The following is a 21376-nucleotide window of genomic DNA, read 5'->3' as shown; positions in this document are numbered from 1 at the left end:
CCAGTTTACAACTCATTAGACAAAAATCAAACCAGTACAGCAACAGGGAAAAGGCTGAGTAGATTGTACCAGAGTCCAGACCTTCCCCTCCCACACCCTTCCATTCAACTCATTTACACCTGTATTAAAGCCTCATCCACCATCTGTCTTTCCCCAGATTCACTGTAAATGCTACACAGGTCCCATAGTCTACCCAGGTGTAATTGATCACTACACTGGCTGCTGCTTCTGGAAGAAACATGTAGGTCACAGCAGACCAGGTACTAGGGTCGATTTAGGCTTTTAAGTGGGCTGCCGGAAAAGGTGGTGAGCAGAAGCCAGGGAATGGTATGCTTCAGCTACCAACTGGGGACATGTCTCCACTATTGTCTTCCAGCCTGAGGTCTCAGAGACCTCAAAAGCATGTGCTGTAATGAAATCCAGTGCCTCAGTTTTCAGCTGCCTTGCTCTATGGAGGTGAGCCAGGAAGAGAGTGTGGGCAGCATTCTCCACAGAGAGGTCCCTGAAGAGGGCATCCTCACACATGACCTTCAAACGCTCCAGGCCATACTTGTCAGCAGCTGCCAGCAAGGCAGCTGCCATGCTATTGAGGTCTGGTGCTGTTCCTGTGTAAATGAAGTCCATCATTGTCTTGAAGACTTGTGGCTCCAGGTCATGGATCTCAATGCGATTCTTTCTGCTCTCTTCCATGTCATGTTGAAACATGGCTCTGAAAACTGGAGAGCGAGCTGCTAAGATGGCCTTGTGAGCCTGAAATTCCTGGCCAGCTACCACCAGGCAGCAGTCTGTGAACTGGGAATTCTCCCACAGCTCTCCTAGCTCATCTGCCAATGTGCATCTGGGAACCTGAATTCTTGGCTTTCTGTTCTGGTCAGAGATGGGCATAGAGTCGTCAACCATACTCACCTTGCAGAGGAGGGTGAGCTTGTCATCTGGGAGAAGCCATGGTGCAAAGGACAGGAGGAAGTTTCGAAGGATGAACTTTTTATATCCCAGTTCAACACCTGGCTCGAACCTAGAGACTATAGGTTTGCTCTCTCCGTGGGTTGTCTCTCCTTCTGTGCTTAACATCAAGAACTGGAACTTTGCCCAAACAGGACTCTTTTGACAGCTGAGCAACACTAGGTAAACTGACAGGTAATCTGCACTTTCTTCATCCACTCCCTTCGGGTGTACTCTCAAACACCATTTGTCATTGGCTCCTATTGAGAAAGTTGGGCTTCTAATGCTTTCCTGAATTTCCTCCAGAATAAAACGGAAGTTGCTGATGGTCCACCTGTAGTAAAAATTCTGGACGTTGATTTGGGTGTGGTCACATCTCTGGGCTGTCTGGTCTCCTGACATTTCTGGAGGTAGTTTGAATGTTAAACTGGATCCAAAATGAAGAGCTAGCAATTGTTTTCTCTTGACTCTGTGGGATACAATAATTGACCTGGTTTAGATTTTCAGTTTCTATTTTTCATTTGTTCCATCTTCTATGATGGTGGAAACTTGGGTCTGAAATATTCTATCCACATTTCAATACTAGTTTCAGAGAAGACAGTGTAGGCTACTAGGGACTCTTACATCACTCTATTTTTTTCTAGATTGAATCTTAGGTCAATAGGCACCCAGTTTTCATAACTATAGACAACTTGAAAATTTGGAACATTTTATACACTCATATCAAAGATGTTATACTAGGGTTCTGCAGAGTTACAGAACATATATAATTAATCTTTCTGTGTATGAACAAAGGGGATTCATTAGAATGACTTAGGGCTGTAGTTCTGCTATTCCCACATTGGCTAGCTGTGAAGAGAAAATCCAAGAATCCAGTACTTACTCAGTCCAGGAGGTTGGACGTGTCCCTGAGTCTTCAGTATATGTTGGAATTCTGAAGAAAAATTCTCTAATGCCAGGGAAGGGATGGAATGGCTACAAGGTGAGGGCAAGCAGGCAAAGAGCAAGGGCTTCCTCCTTCCATGTCCTTTTATATGCTTCTAACAGAGGGTGTGGCCCAATTTAGGGTGTGTCTTCTAGTCTCAAGATCTGGAACAAAGGTGTGTGTCTTGGGGGGGGGGGGTGAGATCTGGATTATATGTTTGTTTCTTTTTACTTTCAAAGTCTGTATTTGAAGTGTATCTACCTACTTCAACTTAAGCAAAACATTTCTCACCGTTTTGCCCTCCATATTAGGATCTTAGTTAATTCCATGTCTAGTTAGGTTGAGAATCAAGAATAACCACCAAAAGTGTATTTTGCTTTCTGTGGTTCATCTTCTGTTTAATACGGGTTTGTGTCCATTCCACAGAGCTGTTATCTACTCTTCTAGGGGTTTTACACTGATTCCTACCACTAACATGATCCAGGAGAAGTGTTTTCCTTACCCTGTCAGGGGACTCACGGTTCACAACATGGAGGTCAGGGGGTAAGAATTCATATACGGTGGGTAAGAAGCAGAGACAGGCAGGAACCCTGAAAGTGACAATCTTTTTTCCTGACTTTTATTCATCCAGACTGACAGCCCCAGGATGGCACCACCAACTTTTGATAGTGGTCACTCCCTCCTCCTCAGATAATCCTCTTTAGAAACACTCTTCCAGATCCAGTTAAGGATGTGCTATGAGGAGATCCTACGTGCTTCTCAATTCCATCATGCTTACTGCCAAGTTTCAGCTTCTTAATACCTCATAATTTTCATCCTTCACTGGTGAATTCTGTCCTCTTTAAACTTTCAACTTCCATGCTTACTTTGCTAGGACTTCAAAGAGAGATAGGATAACAGTGTGTGGTATGCAAAATGAAAAAAAAACTTTAAATAAGTAAGCAAACCATTTTTAAAAAGAGAGACCCCATTCTGGTTTCCAAATAGTGCAGAAAATATTCAACAATTACCAAAGAAGGGGTTTTGAGGCTGTACCCCTTAGAATGTGATGTCTTAAATGTTTTCCACATCTGTCATCTCTCTCCAGTTCATCAGGTCTGGAGAGATTCACTAAGCCTTGAAGACATGAAGATACCTCAGTGATTCAATCAACTCAGCAATTCCCAGCCTCGCTCTCCTAAAGTCTGACTTCAGTGCTTTTCATCCCTCAATACAGAACACATCAATCAACTGGATTTGATGCCTAAATTTTTGTTTCCTCTTAGGAACATTTGGCAAGTGACTAACTAGTAACATCAGTGACTATTCTCCAAGTGGATTTGGGGTCAGAGTGGCAGATACTGCTTCCCTCAAACTCTCTGGTCCTGGGCTTTTTTTTTCTGGTGGGGAGATTTTTAGTGATTATGCTATTTTACTAGGATTTATTGGTTTGTTTGGAACACATATCTGACCTTGATTTTATTTTGCTAAGTGGGACCTATTGTTTCTGACTTTGTTTATGTTGGTTCCCTTAGATGGATCTGGAAGACTGTTTCTAAGCAGTGTTGTACCCCAAGGGTTTAGGGTCTTGAGTGGGCGTCCCAAGAACCCAGACTCCAGTCCAGTTGATGCAACAGCACGAGGTTTTTATTGAAGCAACTGTACAGACAGGCAAACTCTACTCCTAAGAGCAAGAGCCACATCTTACTGCAGCCACATGGGGGTTTTTAAAGGAAAACACACAAAAGCCATAAGATTACAATTCCCATACAATTTCATTTCACAGGATCATAGTCTGATCACAGAGTGCGTACAGTCAGGTCCCCATGCACATTCTTCTGGAAACCTCAAGGGGGTTATCAGGGTGGGAGTGGAGTATACATAAAGGTCACAGTGGTCCTTCCTGGAACACTTGCAACTATCCCAGTCACAGTTGAGCACATCTCTTAACAGAAATCTTTTTACATTGTTACATTGTTACAGGTTGAATAATGGCTGAGTCAGGTGGCCTTTGAAACTAGTTTTCTTTTTAGTTCCTTATTTTCTGGGGCTTGGGGGTGTAAGCCTGAAGGGTTAGGGTCTTTCAGAAGGATTATCTGAGAGGCAGGGGAAAGACCACCACTAAAGTTTGTTGGAGTCATCCTGGGACTCTGGGTCTGCATGGAATAAAAGGAGGAAAGAATAGAGTCACCCTCAGGAGTTCCTGGCTCTGATTCCACCTCACCATGTATGAGGTTTTCACCTGCCATCCATGTTGTGAAAACTAAGACCACTAACAAGTTAAGAAAAACACCCCTTCCCTGATGGTGTTTATAGCAGCAGTCATTGTAACAATATACGAGAGTAAATAATAGCTATGCAAATGTTGACATGATCCCTCACTGATGGAAGACAAACCACAAGAAATAACACACCCTTGTGATGGCTATTCTTGGTTCTCAACTTCACTATATCTGGAATTAACAAAACACCAAAATTGAGAGCACACCTGTGAGAAATTATTGCTTAATTTGAAGTAGATAGATCCATGTTAAACAAGGACTTTTGAGGAAGGAAGACACACATCTTTAATCCAGACCTAGAGGTTTGGGGACACAGCTTTAATTGGTGCTACTTCATTTTTTTAATAACTACATATTATTCACCACTTATATATTCTTCTTCATGATGATGTCTCTGCTAAATTGTTTTAAAAAATTATACTAGACCTTTGTTTTGCTTTCTTTTACATTTAATTTTTGTGTGTTTGGGTTTTTTGAGTTTAAGCCACTTAAGAAGGACAGCCTCAACTCAAATGAACTGTTTCCCAGGCCTCCGCTTAAACTCCCTATGTATTCCAGGCTGCCACTGCAGATTGCCATTGCCTCCTGAATATAATTAAAAAGGACATCACTATTTCCAGACTCTGAATCTGTTCTTTGAGGAGGAGGTCATATTAAAGGATGTGGACCTCAAACATCCAAGATTCCTACTTCCTCTGTTTCCCAATGCAAGCCTAAGCCAAAGAAGGAAGATTAAATTATACATTTATTACATATATGGAGGAAATATAGTGAATTTGACATATTTCTAGACATTTTTCACAATGACCTTCCTGCATATAAGCAATCCTCCTAAGCCAGTCCCAAGAGTATCTTGAGATATAAGGGTTAACCACACACACAATGAAAAGTAACTTTTCAGCCTGATTCGGGTTCTTTCCCTTTCTGTTTTTGAAAGGGAGTGTCCTTCCACAGTCTTGGCTATCTTTGAACTCATTGTATAGACCAAGCTGGATGAAAAACATAGAGATCTGCCTACCTCTGTCTTTTGAGGCCTGGTGTCAAATGTTTGAATTCTTAAATCATTAGAGAGACAACAGTAAAATGATTGGCAAGGGCAGGAATAAGACATACTGAAAAATATTCTTTTCTTTCTTTCTTTCTTTTTTTTTTTTGGTTTTTGGTTTTTGGTTTTTCCAGATGGAGTTTCTCTGTGTAGCTTTGTGCCTTTCCTGGAACTTGCTTTGTAGACCAGGCCAGACTCTAACTCACAGAGATCTGCCTGCCTCTATGTCCCGAGTGCTGGGATTAAAGGCCTGTACTACCACTGCCCAACCAAAAATTACTCTTAAATTAGTGGAATGTAGGTGGTAGGCCCTATGTACTCTAGCACTCAGAGCCTGAGGGAATGTATTCAAGAGTCCTCTGGCCTGCGCTGTATACTGAGTTTCACCACAGCATGAAGAAATGAAAGAAAACAACAGGGAGACATTAAGACTTTTCTCCTCACCTTTGAATTTTGCTTGATTTTTCTCTTGCCCCCTGCCCAAAGTGGAAAGAGATTTTTCTCATGGTCTCTGTGTCTCCATATATGTATATATATTTACTTCATTTATTTGTTTTTATTTTAAGACTGTCTTGCTGCAGAGCCAGGCTAGCCTTGAACCTACAATCCTTTCACCTTATCCTCAAAGGTAAGAAGATTATGCATGAGCACCACCCATCCTGACTCTTGACCCCTTTAAGGAATGCTCTGGAGAATAAATAAATCGAAATATTCTATGAGTCTCTGACATCCTCCACTTGATCTCCAGGCAGCATTCTTCTCTCTGTGGTATTGCACATATGCATGCTGTCATCTGTGGGCAGCTGCATCTGTGTGTTTTGCAGGAGATAAAGTCAGGAATGTCCAACATGTTAGGCAAGTTCCCTACTTCTGAACTATATTTTCACACTTTACCCTCCTTGGGCCTTCCCTTCATTTCTTCCTTTCTTAAGGCTCATCACTGTCCCAAAGAGAACTGGTTCTAGCAAGGACACAGAATACTTGGCACTGTCATTCTGAGATGGATGTTACTCATTCTTTGTTGTATGGGGATATGGGGATTCACATCTCTAATCTCAGCACTCACAGAGTGTAAGACTTGGGGACCAATCTGCTCTACATCAGGAATTCTAGATAGGCACAGCTACCTAGTGAGGTCATATCACAAATTAATAGTAATGATGATGATTATGATGCTTTAAGTATACTAATAAAAATAATAATAATGATCAGTAGTTATATACATCTCGATTGGCTTTGAATATTATAAATTTATAAACTCAAGTTCCAGTTGCTTTGGGGATACTATCTTACAAGGACTCCAACGTACAGTATGGCTCGTTAAGAAAGGGAATGGCTCAGCTGCCTTTAGCCTACTGGCTATGGGTGAGATAGGACCTCTGTTGGTCTTTTCTGTGTTGAACACACAGATTGCAAGCCCAGTGCCACTTTGACATCTTTGGCAGCAGTTAACTGCAACTCACACGCGATTGAGCCTGTATGATATTGAGTATTCAGAGATGGGTAATGCCTGGGGGGCGCTCACCAACCTGAGACAGAGCGCCTGTGGGCCTGGGCAGGCATCTCCATGACCGGTAAGGTGACCTGTTGACATCTCACGCAACCCAAGTCAGAAGCTCATTTTTTAATAAAAGGGGGACCTGTAGGTCCCTGTTCTCCATTTTGGGTAACTGTTGCCTTGCTTGCTGACCTTGACCTTGATATCCTCCCTATGCTAATTCCCTGCCAGGTTCCACCCTCCTGAATGCTTAAGGGAAGTTCCTTGTCTGTGTATCCCGAATAACGGGCATTAACAGCTTAGATGCAAGATTGTAAAACATCAGTAGTGAACTTCTGCCCTCCGGGGTTCTCCCATTGTGCTGTAAGCCTGTATTTAAGACCTACTCCCTCCTTCAATAAATGACATTTGGCATTTAAAATTAAAATATATATATATATATAATTGTGAATACTGCGAATGTAATCTATGAATACCACAAATGTGATTAATATCATGAGTGTAATTAATGAATATCATGAGTGTAATTTAAAAATAAAATAATAGTAATAATAATAATAAAGTCTTGCTGTTCTTTATTAATGTTAAAGACAAGCTTTCTATACCATTTGCTAAAAGCTAACAGTGTGGTTAAGGTAATTAAATAGAAATTCATGAACTAGGCATGATGTGGTAGTCTATGGCTTTGACCACAGTAGTCTGAAGGCAAAGGCTGACTCAATTCTATGTGTCTGAACCTAATTTGGTCCATAGAGCATCTTCTAGGAGAGCCAGACATGCAGAGTGAAAAGCCATCAAAAAAGAAAGAACAAGGGACATAGGAATAAAATCATGACTACCTACCTCTTTGTGGGAGCCTACAGAGGTTTCCTAGTGAGATCTGTGCTTGCTTTACATAGCAGGACTGCAGAAGAGGATGACTGGATCATGGGCCTAGATGCCAGGTGTTTGGAAGGGTCTATACTTGGTTGTATCTAGCAAGGGGGAGGTCTTTTTCTCCTCCCATTGGCATGGTTATAAAAAGCCCTTTTGAATAAAGTTCTGGGCCATTGGGTATTGACCCAGGTCCTCCTGAAGCTATCTTGTATTTCTGTCTTCCTTCTTCTTGGCTAGGCCTATCATTTCAAGTTCTGTATTCCTCTCTCCTCCTCATAGGAATCCTGTAAAAGGTGGGGGCTGGTCCCCCACACCTCTTGAATTTCTGCTAAAATATTTCAAACTGCCAAAGATTTAGAGAACAAACTAGTTTTTCAGAGCTGTTCCATCATCTTGGCTGTCTGAACCCAATCTAAAGAGAAAGCTGGACTCAAAAATGAAGAGATCTATCTAACTCATCCTCCTGAGGGCTGAGATTAAATGCTTGGCTTTTTTTAATTCAATTTTTATTGATTCTTTGTGGGTTTCATGTCATACATCCAGAGTCATCCATCTCCCTGTCCCTTCATATCCACCCTCCACCCTTACAACCTCTCCCACAAAACAAAACAAAATTCAAAAGAGAAACAAAAAAATCAAAACAAAACCAACCAAACTAACTATCACACAAAAATAAAGTCCCAGGGTGGAAGGTGTAGTGTGACACAGTGAGTCCCACAATATACCCTTTAGTCCATCTTTTCTTTACATCTTTACTTGTAAGTGTTCATTGCAATGAATCAGTGTTCTGGTCTGAGGTCTCTGGCTTCTATACTGCTACATGGGTCCTCACTGGGACTCCTCTTGGATAACCTTCCTTGTTGCCTTGTGTCATAGAGATCCTTTGTGTCCAGAGATCCTGCAGCTTTGGATCTGTAGGTCCGGCCACTTCACATGCTCCAGCAGTTCATACATGAGGTGAATGTTGGATGGGCCACCTCATAGTCCTGGTTCTGGGCTTGGGTGGTAGCTGGGTTGGTCAGCCTCCCAGCTTTCCCTCATGGACATCAACAAGGTGAGTTCTCTAGCATTGCTGTTGCTAGCTCACCCACTGCAGCAGGCAGCAAGGAGTACAGTCACCTCTCCTGTCCTCTCACCTTCAGGCTGTCTCACCTGCACCACCACCCCACCAACAAGATCAGATTGACTTTGTTGTCCTTGTGAGGTATCAGAACTGGTGTCCTGGTGGGGTGTCAGAACTAGTGGGACTGGGAAGCAAGAATGCCCAGGATCCATGATGTGAAATTTCCAAATAATCAGTAAAAATATTTTGAAAAAATCGGGGGAGAATTTGTGTGGAATCCATAGATTTTAGCTGGGTGGATGGGTGGGTGGGTGGGGAAGAAAGCTGCAGCTGGTGTTCTGTTGCAATTCTAGGGATGAGACTGGGGGATTGGATTTGGAGGGAAGGAGGAAGTTCTTCAGTTGGCTTACCTATTTCTTTGTCTTGTTCTGCTGGTGTGTTCTTAGTGAATGCCTGCTGGTGTTGGAGGCTGGGATGATGGGTTGAGTTGGGGGAAGGAAGATTGGGGAAGAAGATCTTTGTGAACCAGTGGTAATAGGGTCTGACAGGAAAGAGACAACAGCAGATTTTCTACTACAGAGGAGAGGATGACACCAGGAAAATTGAAAGTAGAGGAGCAAAAGTAGAGGTGTGGATCTGCATTCAGCCTACTTGTTTCCCTGGAAAGAGTGGGTTAGCAAGGGTGCCTTGATGAGTTGGGAGCTGGGACAAAGCAATGAGTCGGGGGTGGGGAGGTTAGAAGGGGAAGATGTATGGGATCTGCACACAGGGTGCAGATCAGTTTTCAGGGTGTTCTGCTGCAGAGCTTGGGATGAGACTGGGGGATTGGATGTAAAAGAACAGAGAGAACAGAAAAGAGCTGAAGGCAGCCTACCTCATTTTCTGGCATACATGGCCTAGAGTTGTGGTTTGTAACCTGTGTGTCCCAGTGGAATCCATGATCTTGGGCCAGAGTTACACCTCTCTGAGAATTTAGTATCTTGGTCAGAAGCTACACTGTATGGAATACCATGATAGTTGACAAGGCATTCTGTTTGTCCCTGCGTGGTAGTTTTGGTAAAATCATTACAGGCAGGAAATACAAATATGTAACTAGAATATGTATCTACTCCAGGAAGGACAAAGTGTTGTCCATTCCACAGAGGAAGTAGCCCAATGTAGTCATCGTTTCATGACTTTGTTAGCTGGTCAGCCTGGAGAATGGTGACATATCTGGGGCTCTGTGTTGGTCTCTGTTGTTGGCAGATCTGGCATTCAGCAACTGGTGTCCAGCAACTATAAATAGGTCACTCTTGATGAGTGGATATCCATGTTGTGATTCCATTCATGACCCCTATCTCAGCTACCACAGGTACTTTGATCATGGGCCCATTGTGTAATAAAGAGGATAGCTTGTTACAGAGTCTGACTGTACATTAAGTGGTTCATCCTATCTACTTGATTATTAAACTCCTCAGATGAAGGCAATTTTTATGAGCGTTCACAGGGGACAAAAGAACTTCACATTAGTTGCTCCTTTGCAGATCTGTGTAAATACTACTTCCTGAAATGTATTTCCATATTTCTAGTTTTCTTTTTGGATTTTTTTTCTTCTCTCATAGAGTCCCATCTGACCATAGTCTCCCCTCCCTCCACTCCACATACATATACAACTCTGTTTCCCTTCAGAAAAGCAAAGGTCTCCTGGGGATATCAAATGAACACAGGATAACAAAATGTAATAAGAGTAGGCACAAACCCTCATATCAAGGCTGGAGGAGCCAACTCAGAAGGAGCCAATATCCGACAAACAGTTCAGAGACTCCACACACTCCTGCCATTAGGATTTCCACAAACCCCCTGAGCTGAACAAGCACATTAAATACACAGAGGACTTAGTACAGACCCATGCAGGCTTTGTGATGGCCTCTTCAGTGTCTATGAGCCCCTATAAACACTGTTTAGTTGACTCTGTGAGCTCTGTACCCCTTGTGTCTTTGATGTCTCGTACAACCCAGCCTTTCCCTCTTCCTTGAGGTTCACTGAGTTCTGCTCATTGTTTGGCTATGAATCTCAGTATCTGCTCCCAACAGCTGTTGGAGAAATCCCACCTGATGTCCATTTTACTAAGCACCAATATCCCAGTGTAACAGAACTCATTAGGTATTGTCTCATGGATTGTGTGTAAGAGTATGTATGGGTGTGTGTGTGTGTGTGTGTGTGTGTGTGTGGGGCAGTGAAGACACTGCACCAACTTTTACAGCTGAGCACAGCTGGATGGACTAAAATGGCCGTTTTCAAACAAAAACACCACGGGAATCCATAAGCTGATTTTACAATTTTTATTCATTGGATATTTTATTTTGGTAATTTATTTATTAGAGATAGATGTGCCCATGGAGACAAGAGGAGGACTGAATAAAAGGACCTGTGCAAGATCAACAATTGCTTTTGCCAAGTGAGTCATCTCCCCTGTCCCAAACACTGAGTTTGGAGAAAAACTTTCTTCATTATCTTTGCTTCTCTTGTAATCAAACATTCATATTTGTTTTCTCCTTTCTGAGTCCTTGATCATATCTTCTGCTCTATCCAATACAGAGAGTTTCTCCAAAGACATCCTGTTGTAATGTGCTTGGTGCCAGCAGTTAAAATGAATTTCAGATTCTAACTCCTTAGACAAAAATCAACCCAGTATAACAACAGGGTAGAGGCTATGTAGATGGTACCAGAGTCCAAGGCTCCCTGTACCTCAACCTGACATTGACTCCTTTACATCTGTTTAAAGCCTCAGCCACAATGCTGTTATTCCATAGATCCACTGGAAATTTTCCACACATCCCACAGTAGCCAGGTATTGGTAACACCATGAGTACTGCATCTGGGAGACAAGTGTAGGACAAGGTTTGCCAGGTCCTAGGATCACTTCAAGCATTTAATAGGGTGCTCCAGGAAAGGGCAGTGAGCAGGCCTGAAACCATAAACTTCAAACACTAAGTGGGGACATGAGCCCACCATTGTCTTCCAGTCTGAGGTCTCAGAGACCTCAGAAGCATGAGCTGTAATGAAATCCAGTGTCTGGGTTTTCAGCTGCCCTGAGCTGTGGTGGTCAGCCAGGAAGAGAGTGTGGGCAGCATTCTCCACAGAGAGGTCCCTGAAGAGGGCATCCTCACACATGACCTTCAAACGCTCCAGGCCATACTTGTCAGCAGCTGCCAGCAAGGCAGCTGCCATGCTATTGAGGTCTGGTGCTGTTCCTGTGTAAATGAAGTCCATCATTACCTTGAAGACTTGTGGCTCCAGGTCAGGGATCTCAACACGATTCTTTCTGCTCTCCTCCATGTCTTGTTGAAACATGGCTCTGAAAACTGGAGATCAAGCTGCTAAGATGGCCTTGTGAGCCCAGAATTCCTGGCCAGCTACCACTAGGCAGCAGTCTGTCAACTGGGAATTCTCCCACAGCTCTCCTAGCTCCTCTGCCAATGTGCATCTGGGAACCAGAATTCCTGGCTTCTTGTTCTGGTCAGAGAGGCTCAAAGAGACCGGGGCCATGCTCACCTTGCAGACAAGGGTGATCTGGTCATCTGGGAGAAGCCAAAATGCATGGGACAAGAGAAAATCTTGAAGAATAAACTTTTTGTAACCCCAGTCTTGTCCTGGCACTAACCTAAATGCTCTTGGGCTCTTCTTGACTTGTGTATTCTCTCCTTCTGCACTTATGATTCAGAACTGGAATTTTGCCCAAACAGGACTCTTTAGACAGCTGAGCAACACTAGGTAAACTGACAGGTAATCTGCACTTTCTTCATCGACTCTGTTCGGGTGTACTCGCAAACACCATTTGTCATTGGCTCCTATTGAGAAAGTTGGGCTTTTAATGCTTTGCCGCATTTCCTCAGCAAAAAAGGGAAGTTGCTGATGGTCCACCTGTAGGAGAAATCCTGATCGCTGATTTTCTGTGCTCCCATCTCTGGGCGATCTCATCTCCTGCCATTTCTCCTGCAGGTAGTTTGAAGGTTCAACTGGATTGAAAATGAAGAACTAGCAATTGTTTTCTCTTCACCCTGTGAGACACAATAACAGACAGGATTTTGATTTTAGTTTTTCTTTCTCATCTGTTTCCTCTTCTACCAGTTTGGAAACTTGGGTCTCTGATATTTTCTATGCAGATTTCAATGCTAATTTCAGAGAACACAGTCTAGGCTACTTGATACCCTTACATTACTCCATTATTTTCTAGATTGAATCTTAGGTCAATAGGTAACTTGTTTTGACAATTATACACAGCTTTTGGATAGTTTCGATCACTCATTCTATTAATTCATATCAAAAATGTTGCACTAGGGTTCTCTAGAGGAACAGAATATATACAAAGCATCCCCCCTGTCATATATATATATATATATATATATATATATATATATATATATATATATAATCAAAGGGGATTTATTAGAATGACTATGGGCTGCAGTCCTGCAATGCCCACATTACCTTTGAAGGGAAAGGCCAAGATTCCAGTACTTACTCTGTCCAAGGACTTTGGATATGTCTGGTGGTCTTCAGTATATGCTGGTGTTCCAAAAATTCTCTATTGCCAGGGTAGGGATGGACTTGCTGCAAGGTGAGGGCAAGCAGGCAAATAGCAAGAGCTTCCTTCTTCCATGTCATTTTATATGCTTCTAACAGAAGGTGTGGCCCAATTTAGGGTGTGTCTTCCAGCCTTAAGATCTGGATTAAAGATGTGTTTGTCTTCAGGTCTTGAGATTCCGATTAAATGTTTGTGTCATTTTACCTCCAAAGTCTGTCCTTTAAATGGATCTACCTACATCAAATGAAGCAAAACACTTCTCTCTGTTGTGGCCTCCACTGTAGGGTTTTATTTAATTCCATGTCTTGTTAAGTTGGGAACCAGCAAAAACCAGCACAAGTGTATTTTGCTTATTGTGGATTCATGTTAAATAAAACAGGGATGGTGTCTATTGCTACACAGCAGTTATTTCCTCTTCTCAGGGTTTTGCAATAAGTCCTCCCACGATCATGATCGGGAGAGAGGTGCTTTCTTACTCTGTCAGGGGTCTCAGTGTTCACAACATGGTGTTCAGTGTGGAAGAATTCATATGGGGTGATCAAGTAGCAGAGCCAGGCAGCAACTCTGAAAGTGGCAGTTTTCTTTCATCCAGACTCACATTCCCTGGGATGTCTCCATATACTTTCAGTGGTGATCTTGCCCCTCCCCGTCAGATAATCCTCCTTGCAAAAACAGTTCTGGATCTACTAAGGGTGTGCTATGAGAAGATCCTAAGTTCTCAGTTCCATGAACCTGACTGCCATGATTCAGATTCTCAATACCTCATAATTTTCATCCTCCACTGGTGAGTTCTGTTTTCTTTAAACTTTGAACTTCCATGCTTACTCTGATGGACCTTAAAAGTGAGACAGTATTCTGCTTTTCAAAGGGTGCAGAATATATTCAACAATTACTGAAGAAGGGGTTTTGAAACAGTTCTTCTTAGAATGTGATCTGTAAAATGCTCCCCACATCTATCACCTCTCTCTATTTCATCATGTCTAGAGGGACTCACTAAGCCTAGAGGACTGGTAAATACCTTCAGTGATTCAATAAACTCAGCAATTCCCTTCCTAGCTCTCCTGAAATCTGGTTCTAATGCTGCTCATCCCTCAGTTCAGAATAAATCAATTGGTTTTGATCTCTGAATTTTTGGTTCCTCATTTTGGAACCTTTGGCAGGAGGCTAGCTAGTAGCCTCTGAGACTTTTCTGTATGTGTTCAGGGCCAGGGTGGCAGAAACCCCTTCCCTCAAATATCTCATTTGTAATGAAGTTTGACAATTCCTACAAGACCCCTCATTTTTAAGTCAAGTGCTCCACCTGTAAGTCCTGACCTTCCATGAGCATGCTCCTGCAGAGTGGGAGCAATTCTCTCAATGGGGAACTGACTCCTGCCTGGGTCTCAAGTACAAGAACTTTTCATATAGTTTCTCATTCCAGGAATGGAACAAGTGTATGTTTTATTTCAGGTAGACAGTTCTCTGGGGGACATGCTACAGCCAAAGTGATTCAGATTCCCAACAGGAAAAGACAAACTCTTAAGCAGCAGAGGTGTCCCCACCAGAGAAATCCAACAGTCAATAGAGCAAAACAATAAAACATGTAGAATGACTTGCAAAAAACACAACACAACACAACACACACACACACACACACACACACATATATATATATATCTATACACACACACACACACACACACACACACACACACACACACACACACACGAGACAGAGACAGAGACAGAGACAGAGACGGAGACAGAGACGGAGAGAAGAGACTGTTTGAAAATGGATTTAGGAAAATAGAAAATCTTTCTTAGCCAGCTGGCAAACACATGAGATATTTGGGATTCTAGTGAAGCAACTAGGCCTTTCTTAGTGTGGGCTTTTAAGCAAAATTCCATATTCTGGGTTGACAAACTTCAGTTAATAAGAAGATAGCCCAAACTGGCACTACAGAAGCCAAAATTGTTACTATATTTGAAGCAAGGTTTGAACATTTAGAGATATTCCTAGAACTATGGAGTTTGGTGGATTAAGCCTTTGTTTTAGCTGTGGCAGGGGTTACTGTTTTTTTTTTTTTTTCAGCAAGTGCTGGGTTTTACACCTTGAATGGTACTTCCTTCATGGAGACAGTTGTGCTTACCCATGTTGGCCTGCTAATGTCTGGGCCCTCTTATACACGTGGGTCAGTGCACCATGAGCATATGGTACCTCACAGGCTGAAAGACTCTGTTGGATGCCCTGGATAACTGGATAACTGCATTACTGACTGTTGTCAGCTGACTTGTTAATGAAGTGAGTTGGATGGCAGTCTTCTGGAAAGGTATTCAGCACCTTTGACTGCTGAACCATTTCTCCATACCATCACAGTTACTTTCTTAAGGAGGATGGAACAGCTCTGAAAGACTAATTCCTTTCTAAATCATTGTCATCTGAAATATTTTAGCAGGAATTCAGAGGTAATCATGATTTCATTCCTATTTCTTTCTTTCATTTTTAATTGTTTTCTACTCTCCATGTCTGGCTCTCCTAGATGTTGCTCTATGGACCAAGTTAGACCTCAGACTAGTGAGTTCAGTCAGTCTCTCCCTTCAGACTGCTCTGATCAATGCCATAGACTTTCAGATCATGCCTAGTTCATGAATTTCTCTTTAATCACAGTAACCAATACTGTTAACTTTAAAAAAAATGATATTGAAAGTTTACCTTTAATATTAATTTAATGATTAGCAAGAACTTTTATTCATTTCAATATTAATTGAGTCAAAATATTTGAGTCAAATTAAATAAGCTATTTCCTGCCATAGTAGGTTTTTCCCTAATGGTTGGACTGAGAAAATAGCCAGGAACATAGGAGAAGTAGGGTTTTTGAAATTCTAAAAATGCAAGGCTAAGGGTTTTCTGAGAGTTGGTGAGAGTGTTGCAGATGAATTTTGGTGATGTAGGGACTTGGCTAATTTTATTCACCAGGAGCCAGTGACAAAGAGAAATAAGTGTTTGAGAGAATGCCTGAAATGATCTATGAACAAAGCCAAGATTTCCTGTCTGTTTATTTGGTGTTGCTCAACTGTCCAAAGAGTCAAAGAACCATGTTGGGGCAAAGAACCTTGCTGCATTAGGGCCATGGACCCAGACATAACCTCCCAAAGCAGTTAGGTCCTGGAAGTCACCATGAACCTGAGTCACACACCCCTTGGAATGGCATGGCCTCTGTATTGTAGACTTGACTTAGTCTTCCATGGACTCCTTCCAATCATCTGCTCTTTAAAGTAAAATTTGAAATCAAGATTGATGAGACCTGCAACAATTCTATTATCATTCTGTAATATTTTAGTGATCCAATGCTTTCTGTATTTCCATGTGAAGCTGAGAATGGTTGTTAAAAGATATGGAAAGAATTGTATTGTCATTTTGAAACAGATTGCTTTGTATCTGTAGATTGCTTTTGTAGTATGGCCAATTTTCGATGTTAATCTACTGACAATGGGCATGGGAGATCTTTTTATTTTCTCATATCTTCTCCAATTTCTTCCTAAAAGACTTGAAGTTTTATCATACAAGTCTTTCACTTACTTTGGTAGAGTTATCCCCAAGGTATTTTTGCTAGTATTTGGGCTATTGTGAAAGGTGTTTTTCTCTGATTTCTTTCCCAGTTTGTCTCTCATTAGTATTTAGGAGGACTACTGATGTTTTCAAAATATTTTATTACTGAAAGTAGATTCTTTACTTAGACAATGCATCCTAATCAGACTTTTCACTTCCTTAGTTTTTTATCAAGCTGATTTGTTGATAGTGTTTATTAGCTGTAGGAAATTCCCTGTTGAATCATTGACATAACTTATGTGTATTATAGTGTTTTCTACAAATAAAGATTCTTTCTTCTTCCTTTTCAAATTGTATCCTTTTTATTGTCACTTGCCTTACTGATTTAATTAAGACTTCAATTGTCATATTGAACAGATAGAAAGAAATGAAACACCTTGTCATTTTTCAGGCCTTAGTGGAATTGTTTGAGTTTCTCTTCATTAAGTTGATGTTGACTATGGAAATGTTTTAAACTGTCATCGTTATATTTAGGTATGTCACCTATGTGCCAGTCTCTCCTTGTCTTTTATCATGAAGAAATATTGAGTTTTGAAAAATGCTGTTCCTGAATTTTATGATATGATAATGTGGTTTATGTCTTCCTGAGATTTAATCATTTGTGGGTTTATATGGTCAATTATATTTTTTGATTTTTGTATATAGAACAATCCCTATACATCTGGGACAAAGCCTAATTCATCATGGTAATTTTTGAATAATTTGGGACTCAATTCCCAATTATTTAATGAGTATATTTTCAGTGTTTATAAGTTAATTGGTCTGTGATTTAGGTATCAGTGTAATTTTAGACTCGTACAATAAATTGGGCAAGTATCCAATGTTTTTATTTTCTGGAATAATTTGAGGAGGATGGGAAATAACTTGTCTTCAAATGGCAGGTAAATTGCTGTACCAAAGCTATCTTTTTCTGGGTTTCATTTGGTGGGGAGGCTTCTAGTGATCATTCTATTTTACTAGTGTTCTTCTGTCTGTTTATAATACATATGTGATCTTGATTTCATTTGTGCTATATGGGACCTATTATTTTTTTTTTAGTTTTTTTCAATGTATATAACAACAGATTACCCTCTCATCCTTCTTCATGCTGTCACTCCCCCACCCCGACTTCCCTCCTTTCCCCGAGCAATCATCCCCTCTTCCAACAGGGTAAGTTCTCTCATTAGGGGACAAGCTAAGCTTGGTACATTCAGTTGAATTAGGACCAAGCCCCTCCCCAATGCATCAAGGGTGAGCAAGGTGTCTAGCCCTAGGTAATGTGATCCAGAAAGCCAGCTCATGCACCAGGGATAGATCCTGATCCACTGCCATGGGCACCTCAAACCCACCCAGCTACACACCTGCTCACGTATGCAGAGGTTCTAGTCTGGTTCCATGGAGGTTCCTCACCTGTAGGTCTAATGTTCATGAGTTTCTTTGAGCTTGGTTCAGTTGTCTCTCTAGATTTTTCCATCATAACCTTGACCCCCTTTCTCATATAATCCCTCTTTCCCTTCTTCAACTGGACACCTGGAGCTCAGCCAGGTGCTTGGGTGTGAATCTCTGTATCTGCTTCCATCAGTTAATGGACAAAGGCTCTATGATAACACAAAGTATTCATCAGCCTTATTACCAGGGTAGGCCAGTTCAGGCACCATCACTACTATTGCTATTAGTCTAATCTGGGGTTGTGGCTTAATGATAATTTCCCTAGCACCAGGTTTCTCCCTTATCCCATAACATCTCCCTCTATCAAGACATCTCATTCATTGCTCTCCCACTCCATCTTTTCCCCACTTCAATCTTCACGTTTCCTCACATCACATCCCCCGTTCCCTACCCTCTATTGCCCACACCTCATCCCCAGTACAATCATGGGGATCTCCTCTGTTTCCCCTTCCCAAGATGATCTGAATCCCTCTTAGGTTCCTCCTTGTTTCCTAGCTTATCTGAATGTGTGGGATTAATCTGATTATCTTTTGTTTTACCTCCAGTCTCCACTTATGAGTGAGTACATACCATGTTTGTCTTTCTGAGTCTTGATTACCTCACTCACAATTATATTTTCTATTTCCATACATTTTACATTTTACAAGTACATCCCTCCCGGGCCATACAAAATTTTTGGAACACCAGCATACACTGAAGACCAGCAGATACATCCAAAGTTCTTGGACTGAGTTAAGTACTGGATTCTTGGTCTTTCCCTTCACAAGTAATGTGGGATTAGCAGGACTGCAGGCCAAAGTTATTCTAATAAATCCCCTTTGATGAGTATATATATATACATATATATATACATATATATATGTATATATATGTATATATATATATTCATATTCCTTGTATATATTCTGTTCCTCTAGAGAAACCTAGTGCAACATTTTTGATATGAATTAATAGAATGAGTGATCGAAACTATCCAAAAGCTGTGTATAATTGTCAAAACAAGTTACCTATTGACCTAAGATTCAATCTAGAAAATAATGGAGTAATGTAAGGGTATCAAGTAGCCTAGACTGTGTTCTCTGAAATTAGCATTGAAATCTGCATAGAAAATATCAGAGACCCAAGTTTCCAAACTGGTAGAAGAGGAAACAGATGAGAAAGAAAAACTAAAATCAAAATCCTGTCTGTTATTGTGTCTCACAGGGTGAAGAGAAAACAATTGCTAGTTCTTCATTTTCAATCCAGTTGAACCTTCAAACTACCTGCAGGAGAAATGGCAGGAGATGAGATCGCCCAGAGATGGGAGCACAGAAAATCAGCGATCAGGATTTCTCCTACAGGTGGACCATCAGCAACTTCCCTTTTTTGCTGAGGAAATGCGGCAAAGCATTAAAAGCCCAACTTTCTCAATAGGAGCCAATGACAAATGGTATTTGCGAGTACACCCGAACACAGTCGATGAAGAAAGTGCAGATTACCTGTCAGTATACCTAGTGTTGCTCAGCTGTCTAAAGAGTCCTGTTTGGGCAAAGTTCCAGTTCTGAATCATAAGTGCAGAAGGAGAAATACACAAGTCAAGAAGAGCCCAAGAGCATTTAGGTTAGTGCCAGGACAAGACTGGGGTTACAAAAAGTTCATTCTTCAAGATTTTCTCCTGTCCCATGCATTTTGGATTCTCCCAGATGACCAGATCACCCTTGTCTGCAAGGTGAGCGTGGCTCCGGTCTCTTTGAGCCTCTCTGACCAGAACAAGAAGCCAGGAATTCTGGTTCCCAGATGCACATTGGCAGAGGAGCTAGGAGAGCTGTGGGAGAATTCCCAGTTGACAGACTGCTGCCTAGTGGTAGCCGGCCAGGAATTCTGGGCTCACAAGGCCATTTTAGCAGCTTGCTCTCCAGTTTTCAGAGCCAGGTTTCAACATGAAATGGAGGAGAGCAGAAAGAATCGTGTTGAGATCCCTGACCTGGAGCCACAAGTCTTCCAAGTCTTCAAGGTAATGATGGACTTCATTTACACAGGAACAGCACCAGACCTCAATAGCATGGCAGCTGCCTTGCTGGCAGCTGCTGACAAGTATGGCCTGGAGTGTTTGAAGGTCATGTGTAAGGATGCCCTCTTCAGGGACCTCTCTGTGGAGAATGCTGCCCACACTCTCTTCCTGGCTGACCACCACAGCTCAGGGCAGCTGAAAACCCAGACACTGGATTTCATTACAGCTCATGCTTCTGAGGTCTCTGAGACCTCAGACTGGAAGACAATGGTGGGCTCATGTCCCCACTTAGTGTTTGAAGTTTATGGTTCCTTACCTGGTCACCACCCTTTCCTGGAGCACCCTATTAAATGCTTGAAGTGATCCTAGGACCTGGCAAACCTTGTCCTACACTTGTCTCCCAGAGGCAGTACTCATGGTGTTACCAATACCTGGCTAGACTATGGGATGTGTGGAAAATTTCCAGTGGATCTATGGAATAACAGCATTGTGGCTGAGGCTTTAAACAGATGTAAAGGAGTCAATGTCAGGTTGAGGTACAGGGAGCCTTGGATTCTGGTACAATCTACATAGCCTCTACCCTGTTGTTATACTGGGTTGATTTTTGTCTAAGGAGTTAGAATCTGAAATTCATTTTAACTGCTGGCACCAAGCACATTACAACAGGGTTTCTTTGGAAAAACCTAAATGGATTGAACTGAGCAGGAGATATGATCAAGGAATCAGAAAGGAGAAAACAAACATGAACATTTGATTACAAGAGAAGCAAAGATAATGAAGAAAGTTTTTCTCCTAACTCAGTGTTTGGGACAGGAGAGATGACTCAGTTCGCAAAAGCAACGGTTGCTCTTGCAGAGGACCTTTTGTTCAGTACTCTTCTTTTCTCCATGGGCACATCCATCTTGATTAAATAAAATACCCAAATAAAATATCAAATGAATAAAAATTGTAAAATCAGCTTTTGGATTCCAGTGGTGTTTGTTTGAAAACGGCTATTTTTTCCCTCCAGCTGTGCTCAGCTGTAGAAGTTGGTGCAGTGTCTTCACTGACACACACATAAACACAATCAATGAGACAATACCTAATGAATTCTGTTATACTCAGATTGTTGCCTAGTTCAATGAACATCAGTTGGGAGCATATACTGATATACACAGCCCAACATTGAGCAGAACTCAGTGAACCTCAAGGA

At 41.7% G+C, this 21376-nt stretch overlaps 1 protein-coding gene and 1 long non-coding RNA gene across 2 annotated transcripts; one reads left to right on the top strand and one right to left on the bottom strand.

Annotated features, from left to right (window-relative positions):
• Positions 1-282: 282 nt before the first annotated feature.
• LOC143274053 (speckle-type POZ protein-like) lies at positions 283-1344 on the bottom strand. Its single transcript, XM_076575322.1, has one exon. The coding sequence runs from the start codon at positions 1342-1344 to the stop codon at positions 283-285; it is 1062 nt and encodes a 353-aa protein (XP_076431437.1).
• Positions 1345-10964: 9620 nt separating this feature from the next.
• Positions 10965-21141, top strand: LOC143273905 (uncharacterized). The gene is made up of 2 exons (XR_013052205.1): positions 10965-11047; positions 19398-21141. It is a non-coding gene; the product is annotated as an uncharacterized LOC143273905 (long non-coding RNA).
• The last annotated feature ends 235 nt before the right edge of the window (positions 21142-21376 follow it).

This window comes from Peromyscus maniculatus, chromosome 6, assembly GCF_049852395.1.
Source record: "Peromyscus maniculatus bairdii isolate BWxNUB_F1_BW_parent chromosome 6, HU_Pman_BW_mat_3.1, whole genome shotgun sequence".
Classification (NCBI taxonomy): domain Eukaryota; kingdom Metazoa; phylum Chordata; class Mammalia; order Rodentia; family Cricetidae; genus Peromyscus; species Peromyscus maniculatus.
Note: the sequence above shows the minus strand (reverse complement) of the source record. Positions and strands in the feature narration are given on the sequence as shown.